Here is a 10,647-nt window from a genome sequence, read left to right as displayed (position 1 = left end):
CTCCTTTCCTTCCTTTGAGTCTTATCTCCTTTTCTTTGCATGTAATCTTTTCTTTGTTTATGTGACAGCATAACAATGTGAGTTCCCGCCCAGGTTCGATGTTACTTGTTGATGGTCTGCAGGACATCCCTGTCCTGGAGGCTGGAGCTCAGGGCCACATAGCTTACCTAAGGCCAACTAACCACAGGGAAGTTCCTTGGGAATCCAGCCTGCTCTCTCCCTGGCTCTACAGTGGCCCCATTAACGGGATCTTGCTCACTGTTCTCCACATGTCTTTGTTGATCACCTGTGTGGTTGGTTTCCAAGGCTGCTGTGGGGTCCGTCAGGGTCACAGGCCAAGCTTGTGTGTAGGATTCTGCCAAGAGAGCTTTACTGCAAAGGGTTTTTCATTCTTTTTTTCCCCATCACAAGATGAATATACATGCATTTTCAAACTTTCATCCTTTTTTTTTTTGGAGAGATTTTTGCTATAGGGCAAGTGTGCTCTCCAGACAGAGAGAGAGAGACAGAGACAGAAAGCGAGAAATCATCCCCCGGGGGGATGACCCCCTGGCAATCCCTTCTCCTCTATTCTCCTCTCAGGATCTTGGGCATGCACGCACACGTGCCTAGTGTGAGTTTAAGCCACCGGTCCGAGACGCGAAACTTTCATCCTTTTTAAAAAAGTTTTATTTCTTTCATGAGAAGGAGCGAGACAGAAGACAAGCATCCTCAACAGGGGACTCTGCGTCATGATGCCCTCCCAGCCAGCCTGGGTCAAGGGTTACTCTCTCTACTTTGTAAGACATAGGCAGAACCTATAAAATAGTACTCTGTAACATACATAACAACAGTGAGATGGGCTAGCAGGTAGCATGGTGGTTAAGGTGCTGGACTCCCACATAGCCAACTATGGTTCGAGTCCCAGACCTGGTTGCTTACTTTCTCACTTTCCCTTTCTCTCTCTTTGCTCAAATCAAATAATAATAATAATAATAATAATAATAATAATAATGATAGTCATAACCAGAATCTGGTCAAATCAAATAATAACAAAATAAAATAAATAATTCCTTTTTAAAATTTAATTACTCAGTTTGAGTACAGAGAGAAGGAGAATGAGAAAGCAAGTCATCAGGTCTGGGATTTGACCGTGGTTGGCCATGCGGGAGTTCAGTACTCCAACCACCACGCCAAACAGTGGCCCCATGCACATACATTTTCTTCACTGGTGAGGTGATCAGATCTCTTGCGCCTCTTTGCTCCTCGATATTTCAGTGTAGGTTTCCTAGGAATAAGGGTTACATAACTACGGTGCTTATATCTGATTTAGAGAATGTGACATTGATTCAGGACTTAGTCCACCTTTACTACTTGTGTTCCTTGCCCATGATCCAGTCCAGGGTCAGGCTTTTCATCCTGTCTCCTTTGTCACCTCTTTCTTAGTCTGTGTTGTGTTGAACTTTCAGCGTGCCCAGTATGGCAGCTTATTTTATAGAATGTCTCTCAATGGGAGTCTACCTGTGTTTCATTTTAAATAGATTCAGGTTGCACGTCTGTAGCTGGAAACGAGTGCACAGTCTGTATCTCAAAAAGTACTCAGTGTGCCTATATCCAACAGGGAAGTCTTGTGACCAGCTGGCCCCAGGCACCTCCTGCAATGAAGGAAGAGGAAACCAGTGAGGAGGAGGCCGCGGCTGCCACCACTTCTACAGAGCAGGAGCCCAGCCCTGCAGAGCTGGATGGAGCGCGGACCCCAGAGCTCCTGGGGGAGTTCCCCAAGCGTGAAGACCAGGAGGGCTCCCCGCCAGAAACGAGCCTGCCCTACAAGTGGGTGGTGGAGGCCGCAAACCTGCTCATCCCTGCCGTGGGCTCCAGTCTCTCTGAAGCCCTGGACTTGATCGAGTCGGTACGTTGGTCCTGGCGCTTCACAGTGGCATGGGGCACCGTCAGCAGCAGACTTCCCTCCAGGGCCTGCGCCATTCCACTCACTGCTCTATCCTGTCCACATTTGCTGACCCGTGCAGAATGCATAGCCATGGGCCAAGGCCTGGGGACTTCAAGGTGTCACCGAGCAGTTCCTGCCTTCAGGAGCTCTCAGTGTGAGCCCAGGGTGGCACCCGACCCCTTTGTGTAGCATGGAGTGGGCAGTTCTCCCAGGTGAGTGGCAGCTTATGATAGCACAGGAGAGCATGGTGTGGGTAACCCCACGAATGGTCACGGTTCTCAGGAGAGGAGCTTTGGGTGTGCCAGTGTTTGGGGCTGGGGCCAGAGTGGCAAGTGAGTTCTGGTTACTCAGGGAAGAGCAGCCCCAGGGCTCTGTGCCATGGTGACCACATTGGCTGTGGGCTGTGCCCCATTGGAGAGAGCTCCTGGGTAAGGCTGCGTCTTGGTGTGCCAGCCCAGCTCCTAGCTGATTAGCCAGGCCTGTGGGGTGGAGTAGCCTCAGGAGCTGATGGGTAAGAGGCCTGGAAGCCAAAGGTCTCCATGGAGTTGAGTGAGTTGTCTGAGTCCCTTAAGAATGCCATGCTGGGGGACCAGCAGTTAGCGTAATGGCTATGTTGCTGGACTCCCACACAGTCGACTGTGGTTTGAGTCCTGTACCCGGCAGCTTAAACTCACGCTGGGTGCGTGTGCGTGCGTGCCTAAGATCCTGAGAGGATAATGGAGGAGAAGATTGTGGCGCAGCCATCCACCCTGGGGGGTGATTTCTCGCTTTCTGTCTCTGTCTGGGGAGCGCATCTGCCCTATAGATAGCAAAAACCTCTCCAAAAAAGGGGAAAAAAAAAGAATGCTATGCTGGGTGGTAGGCTACGTACAAGTGAGGGAACCCCGAGCTCAGGGGTTAGGAGGCGTGTGCAGTGTCACACAGCTGGCAGCTGCACGGCCAGCAGCTCAGCACTCAGGCCCTTCCCTGGATTATCAGCTGCTGGGGCTGCTCTGCATTGGTACGTACCCTGCCATCCCTCACCACGCTATCCTTATATGGCATGCTTCTGGTCTGTGAGATACCATTTGGAGTTCTGGGATCCAGGGGCCTCCCTGCAGTTGGACTTAAGGTCAGCCCTTCCTCAAGCTGGCGTCCACCCTTAGGACTAAATGGTTCTAGGCTCCTGTAAGTCCCAAGGGCCAGAAATTGCACTGGGGGCTGGGTCTACTTGAGGCCTAAGTGGAACGCTGTATCTCCAAAAACCTTCTAGTCTGCAGTATTAGTTATTGGGTAAAGGAGGGGAGACCTGGGGTAACTTTCAAGCTTGCTGTTAGAAGATATCTGGGGTGACTCTCAGGCTTGCTGTTGGAAGCTTCATGACAGGGGCCTGCAGATGGCATAGTGGTTACATCACTGGATTCTCACATGGTCGACCATGGTTTGAGTCCTGGACCTAGTAGCTTGAAACACATGCTGGATACGTGTGTCTGCATGCCCAAGATACCGGTAGGAGAATGGAGAAGGGATTGTGGCATGGCCATCCCCGCAGTGGGTGATTTCTTGCTTTACTCTCACTCTGTCCCTCTACAAGCAAGCACACATGACATGCCCTAAGGCAAAAACCTCTTTTTAAAAAAAAAAAAAAAAAGAAGCAGCAGCTTAGTGACCTTGGCAAGGACACACCCTGTCTGGTCCAGGTTCCTTGGTGTAAAAATGGGGAAAGAAATGCTTCCCTACTAGGATAGCTGTGGGGATTGGAACTCAGTACTCTGACGAAGGGCCCCGAGACACCTAGGATGGCCAGGAGTCCCATCCACTGCTCTGTGTTTTATAATAACAGAGACAAAGGCCGTGAGGCAGTAGCCTGTGCTGTGGATGTTTGTACTCAGCAGGCCAAGGCCACATGTGGGCCTGGGTTCGATTTCCATGCCACCCTGCAAGTCTGTCCTCCTAGCTACTCGGAGGCAGAGGCAGGGAAATTGAAGCAGAGCAAGACCCTGTCTAGAAATACAACAGTTACAGAGACATAGGATACTGAGGAGATGCATGAAGCGTTAGCAGGTGGTCCTGAGCTGCAGGCTGACACTTGTGTGAGTGAGTGTTGTCATATTAAAAGCGAAAAGTGAGTAACTCAGTTATTTCTGACCTCCCTCTCTGGTCAGGACCCGGATGCTTGGTGTGACCTGAGTAAGTTTGACCTCCCAGAGGAGCCGTCAGCAGAGGACAGTATCAACAGCAGCCCGGTACAGCCCCAGGGGCCACATCAGCAGCAGACACTGCCGTCCCTCCAGCCTGCCGCCCCTGTGCCCAGTGTGACGGAGTACCGCCTGGATGGCCACACCATCTCGGACCTGAGCCGCAGCAGTCGGGGCGAGCTGATCCCCATCTCCCCTAGCACTGAAGTCGGGGGCTTGGGCATTGGCACGCCGCCCTCGGTGCTCAAGCGACAGAAGAAGAGGCGCGTGGCTCTGTCCCCTGTCACAGAGAACAGCGCTAGTCTGTCCTTTCTGGACTCCTGCAATAGCCTCACCCCCAAGAGCACACCTGTCAAGACCCTGCCCTTCTCGCCCTCCCAGGTGTGTAGACTGTACTGCAGCAGCTTTCTGTTTACAGACAGGCCTGGCACACAGGTACTCATGAGCAAGTACTCATCGAGCCACGGTGTGCCCGGCTTGTGCCCAGTACTGAGGACATGGGGAAGAAAGGCAGACCTGGCCCTGCTCATGGAGCTTACGCACCAGTGGGCAATGGAATGGAGAAGACTTAGGGTGCTTTGAATGCATCTAGTCTGGGCGGTTCAGGATGGCTTCTGGGAGGAGCAGTTGTTTGAGCTGAGGCAGTAACAGGTGCTAGCCGGGCTGTGAAGGGGAGGAAGAGGCCTCCAGCATACTTGTTAAAGGATCCCATTTATGGACATGAACACACACTTTGTAGCAGATTTGCCAGCACTGGGGGTGAGGGGGGTGCAGTCAAAGGTGAAGGTGACACAGCTGTGCCTTTGGAGAGGCTAAGACAGCCTCTAGCACTCAGGGCAAGAGTCTAGGCCTCTCTGAGCTTCGCTCTTCTTACTTGGAGAAAGGGTGACATAGTCATATGTCTCCAAGGATTTGTGGGCACTAAACGAAGTCATCCACGGACAGTGCTTAGCACTGGCAAGAGAAGGCACTTTGTACCCGGGAGCATCACTGCCTTGCCACCCCCCGCGCCTTCTCAGTTCAGTTAGGAGCCAGTGTTTACTAAGAGGACCTGTCCTGCAGTTGGCCTCCTTTGCCTTAGTTACACTGAAGGGTGGCAGTGGCAGAACCTGGGGTTAGCATGGCAGTGGACACAGGGCCTGTGCAAACCTCTGTGGTAGGCACCTGTTGGCCTCTCTGGTCGCTGTCCTCTGGTGCCTGACAGTTCAGGAGAGGATCTCAGCGTTGAGCTTAGACACATGGAAAGGGGTCTCTGGGGTCTCCACCTGCCAGCCTCAGGCCTCAAGAATCCACATGGCAAAAAATAAAAAACAGGCCTGCCTGGGTGGTGCAGGTGCCAGGCACTTCTTGTGATTCCCCAGCCACAAGGTTCCCAGGGCAACCCAAATGTGTCAGGCATGCCTGTGATCCTGGCTGGAGGGTTGTTGGGAGGATCGTGGCGTGGTGTGACCCTCTCCGGAAGTCACTGTCTCCTGGTCTCTCCCAAGCTTTAAAAAAAAAACCAAACAATTCCAGTCAGATTTTGCTTTGCTTTTTCTCTCCTTCCTGGCAGTTTCTGAACTTCTGGAACAAACAGGATGCACTGGAGCTGGAGAGCCCCTCACTGACGTCCACGCCTGTGTGCAGTCAGAAGGTGGTGGTCACCACGCCCCTGCACCGGGATAAGACGCCCCTGCACCAGAAACATGCCGCGTGAGTGCTGCCCACCCACCGGTCCCTGCCCTCAGCGGTGGCAGCCTGGTGGGTCCCAGGACTGCCGACGTGGCAGTGAAGAGGGCCTGTCTCGGGAAAACACCAATGACTGCATTTGGAGAAAGTGTCTTCCCTTCCAGCCACCAAGGCTCTTCCTTTTTGTTAATCCAGTCTGGTATTTCACCTTTCTTTTCCTCATTTTTACTTGTTTTTTTTTTGTTTGTTTGTCTTTTTAGGTTTTTGACATAGGGCGCGTGTTTGCTGGAGAGGAGAGAGACAGAGACAGAAAGAAATAGAAAAATCACCCCCCTGGGTGGACACCACGGTCTCTTCATTTCCCTCTCGGGGTTTGGGCATGCATGCCCCTGGGCCCAGTGTGATTTTTCAAGCCATCAGAACCAGGATTCAAATCATAGTTGGCCATGTGGGAATCCAGCTGCTTTAACCACCATACCACCTGTTGGCCTCTTATTTTTACTTTTTAATTTGGTCTTTTGTAGTCTCAGTAAAGGAAAAAGTTTAAATTGCCTCAAGAACTGTAGGTTTTAAGTGCAAAACTTGCGATCCCCTTTCTTCAGTCCCCTAGGCCGTCAGAGCTTGGATGTGTGCCTGGCTTATTTCAGGCTGGGGCGGAGGAGTTGAACCCTAGTTACACTGGGGGGTCCAGCTCCTTAAGTACAGTGCTTAGCCACTGCACTGTGGACTATGTCCCTGGGTGTAGTATGTCATTTACTTTTTCCTGTTGATTTTTAATTTCACACTAAAGGATCAAACCTTAAGCTGAGATTTGGATTCGTTGTTTTTTTCTCCTGCCTCATTTTCCTTCTCCCTTGGGGAGCCTTCCTACAAAGCTCACCTGGTCTCTGTCTCTTTTCCATCTTTACATTCGCCTCTAGTCATTTCCAGGAACTGTGAGAGGATATTATGGGATGGTTTTCTGCGCTTCCCCACTGCCCAGTCCTCTGGCGTACAGAATTGGTGTCTCACCTCTGGGTGGTCTTCCTGCTCCCTGTTACGTCGGCCCCCTTGGTTCTGACCCATGGCCATATTCTCAGTCTCACTCAGTCAGAGGGTCCTGGAGCTCCTTTACCTTTCTCAGGAGCCCCATGTCCCACCTTTGTCTCTTTGAGCTGTGGTTGGAACCCTGAGCTGTTTACCTTTGACCTGGGCTGTCTCTGTTTTTTCTTACGAGGGGTATCTGTGAGTCCCACGTGGGAGAGAACGGGGTTAGGGAAGAGTGTGTATATCTCCCTCTGACCTTTCAGTCCTGAGGAAGGAAGGAAGGAAAGAATGGTTTCTACCTTTTAAGGTTTATTTCTTCTGTAAGAGAGACAGGCCGCACCCACAGGGTCTTGACCCTGTGATCCATCCCTGGCCCACCAGGTCACGTGCCCTGTGCATGTGGAGAGACCCTCCCTCGCCTTTAGCATCACGGGCTTCTGTGTCACTGCTTTGCCACCAGGCTGACCTCGTGTAGGCTTTTATCTCCCCATGGGCTGGATATTGGAGACAGGAAAGTGGGCTGTGTCTGGACGTCAGCCCTGCCCCTGAGCTGGTCGTGCCTTGACGGCACCACGGCATTACTTTTAGGTGACAAAGGTCATGTGGGCCTAGCACAAGGGCTCATGTTTGTGGAGTCTGGGACCTGCCGTCAGCCAGCCCACACCTCCAGCCTGGTGCTCGGGTGTGAGGAGCCTTTTCTGCCCTGTCTTCCGCCCTACCCAGTGGCTGTTCTGTCGCAGGCAGAAACCGCAGTGGAGGGTCACCTCTGTCTTGGTGCTGCTCCTGACCTGAATGTCCCCTGGTGTTGTTGCTGAAGTGTTCCCTCCAAGTTTTTGTCCCCACTGGGACAATGTATTTTTTCTGGATTCCCAGAGGATGTGTGCTCACCAGAGAGAGACGGAGACAGCCTGGGCATGGTCACGCTGCAGCCCCTTCTCCATCGCTCCATCCCGTCAGGATTTGGGGCCCGCACGCAGCCATGCTCTGCTTAGCCTCTTTCCCGTCCTTTTCTGTTTCTGAGGTGGGCCTGTCCTCTGAGCCCCCGGGAAGGTGGATAGGTGTGTCGGGAAGAGGCTCTGCTGGGGATTCCCTGCCTGCCACTGGGGCTGGTGTCCTGGTGGAGGCTGGGCAACAAGGCCACAGTGCCTGGTGTCTGGCACTAAGCCTTCTCTGGCCCTAGCAGGTTTGTGACCCCGGATCAGAAGTACTCCATGGACAACACTCCCCACACACCAACCCCATTCAAGAACGCCCTGGAGAAGTATGGACCACTAAAGCCCCTGGTAGGTGGCGCGTCACTGCCGCCGTCTCTGCAGTGGGGTCTTCGGGGTCCTCCAGCCATTTGCAGTTCATGGGGCCCTTTCTTTCTGAGATCTCACTGGATTCTTCTGGGAGGAAGGAGGCAGGTATCCTTATTGATAAAAGGGAAAATGAAGCTATTTCCTCAATCTGACCCCTCAGCGTCAGCGTGCTACATGGTCTGACTGGAGGTGGGGACACAGTGCCAGCCTGGTGATGCTTAACATCTGTGATGGGGAGATGAACATGACATGTGACACAGAGATAACGAGAACATTTTCAGTGTAGGAGGAGGGGCTGGGCAGATTAGGTGGTGGAGTAGAGAGGGCTCCTCAGCCCAGTTTGCAGGAGTGGTAGATTTTCCCCAAACCTTGGAAACTTTGGACTCACCTGTGTGAAGCCTGCCTCCTGGCTGTCTTCCTAGCCACGTACAGACTGCCCCTCTGCCCCACCCTTTGCATGTTCCCCCATGAAAAAAGGAAGAGCTGTCACCTTGGGCTTCCTGGAACAAGCAGGCATTTTAGAAATCAGGAGGCAGGGGCCTAGTGGCGGTGTGGTGCTTGAGGCAGCCTGGTGCTGCATGGCCGACTGGTTCATGTTCTGGACCCAGTAGCTTGAAAGATACGCCAGGAACATGTGCATGTGTCCCCAAAATTCCCAAGAGGAGAATGGAGGAGGAGTGACTGCACTGTGGTCATCCCCTCTTGGGGCGGATGGTGATCCTTACTACGCCTGCCTGTCTCTCTGGAAGTGCAAACGCACTCTGGCAAAATTTAAAAAAGGAAGGAAGGAATTCAAGTTATGAAAAGTGTGGCTTAGAGAAGCACTGGGCTGTAAGTGAAGTCCGAGTGGAGCCCCCTGCTCCCTTCAGTGTGCGGAGGCCTGGGGTTCTTCCTGGTCCTGCCCTGGGACTGACTCTGAGCTAACTGGGGATTCTAGGGATCTCTTTGCCCTGGGCAAAGACAAGGTCCTAGTTAGCACTGCCCCCTGCTGTCGAGGTGGAGAGCTGCCATGGCTGCCCGCTGCCCCGGACAGGTCTGTGGGGCCTGTCTTTTGGCCATGGCAGCCATAAACTCTGTAGGGGCCTTTTTTTTTTCTTTTTAAAGAGTGATTTTTTTGCTATAGGGCATGTGAGCTCTCCAGAGAAACAGAAAGCAAGAATCACCCCGCAGGGGCGATGGTGACACTGCAGTTCTTTCTCCTCCAATCTCCCCTTGGGATCTTGGGCACACATGCACACATGCCTAGTGTAAGTTTGAAGCTACTAGGTCTGGGATTCAAACCTCAGTTGGCCATGTGGGAGTCCAGTGATGTAACCATTATGCATCTGCTGGCCCCAGGGGGTCTTCCTTTTTTTTAAAAAAAATATTGCTATAGTGTCTGTGCCTGCTGGAAAGACACAGGGGTGCGGAGGGGGCGGAAAGCACCCCCATGGGGGATAGTCATGTTTCCTCCATCTCTCCTTCCTCTTGGGATTTTGGTCACACATGTGCACATGCCTAGTGTGTTTTTCAAGCCACCAGGTCCAGGACTCCAGCTGTGTAGATGGCCATGTAAGATCCAGCCCCCTTCACCACATCACTGACTGGCCTTCTGGGTTTTGTTTTTTGTGTTTTTTTTTTTTTTTTGGGGGGGGGGGGAGGTTTTTGCTATAGGGAGTGTGTGCTCATCAGAAAGAGAGACACAGAATGCGAGAAATCACCCCCCAGGGAAGATAGCCACGCCGCAATCTCTTCATTCTCCTCTCGGGATCTTGGGCATGCACACACACACGCCAGCATGAGTTTAAGCCACCAGGTCCAGGACTCGAACCATGATTGACTACATGGGAGTTCAGCGACAGCCATTACGCTAACTGCTGGTCCCTCTAGGAACTTTTTGTGACTTGAGGTGTCCCTGGGCCCTTCCTACCCACTCTCAGAGACTTGCTCCCTCCCCTGTCACTTGGAGCCCCCAGGCCTGAGAGAGGGAAACAGATCTGAGTATCTATCTGCTTTAGCGTGGAACCAGGGGTGAGTGAGCCTGGGCTCTGAGCAGATCTCCATTTGCAGCTGTATGACTCAGCCAGGCTCTTGATGTTCCTGAGTGTCCACCCTGTAGAAGATGACAGCTGTGCCATACAGCGCAGTGTGAGGGTCACGGGAGGGGACTGCTTCCAGCCTCGGCGGGCCCTTGAGGCCAGGTTGATGGCGGATTGTCTGAGCAGGATGGTTGATGTTATGGGAGATGAGGGTACTTTCTGCCTTCCTACCCCCGGTGGCCCCAGTGTGGCTCGGCCTGCTCCGCCTCCTGTGTGTACACAGCCCAAGTGTAGTGCCTCACATGGGCCGCCCCGACCCTGCCCCTGCTGCAGCCCCAGACCCCTCACCTGGAGGAGGACTTGAAGGAGGTGCTGCGCTCTGAGGCCGGCATCGAGCTCATCATTGAGGACGACACCAGGCCTGAGAAGCAGAAGAGGAAGCCCGGGGTGAGTGAGGTGGGACCGCCTGCTGTGGGCCGTGGGGCAGTTCGGGTTGCGGGGGGGGGGGGGGGGGGGGGGGCGCGTCGGGA

General features: G+C 53.1%; 1 protein-coding gene across 1 annotated transcript in view; it reads left to right on the top strand.

The window, feature by feature from the left end:
* The window catches only part of MYBL2 (MYB proto-oncogene like 2), a 38,998-nt gene that overhangs the window by 23,050 nt on the left and 5,301 nt on the right, over nt 1-10,647 (top strand). The window contains exons 7-11 of the mRNA XM_027771464.1: nt 1,601-1,888; nt 4,072-4,485; nt 5,657-5,796; nt 7,982-8,081; nt 10,451-10,564. Coding sequence (XP_027627265.1) covers nt 1,601-1,888; nt 4,072-4,485; nt 5,657-5,796; nt 7,982-8,081; nt 10,451-10,564 — 1,056 coding nt within the window. The remainder of the gene's footprint in view (nt 1-1,600; nt 1,889-4,071; nt 4,486-5,656; nt 5,797-7,981; nt 8,082-10,450; nt 10,565-10,647) is intronic.

The sequence above is a fragment of the Tupaia chinensis genome, unplaced genomic scaffold (assembly GCF_000334495.1).
Source record: "Tupaia chinensis unplaced genomic scaffold, TupChi_1.0 Scaffold000216_1, whole genome shotgun sequence".
Lineage (NCBI taxonomy): Eukaryota > Metazoa > Chordata > Mammalia > Scandentia > Tupaiidae > Tupaia > Tupaia belangeri.
This window is presented reverse-complemented; position numbering and strand designations above follow the sequence as displayed.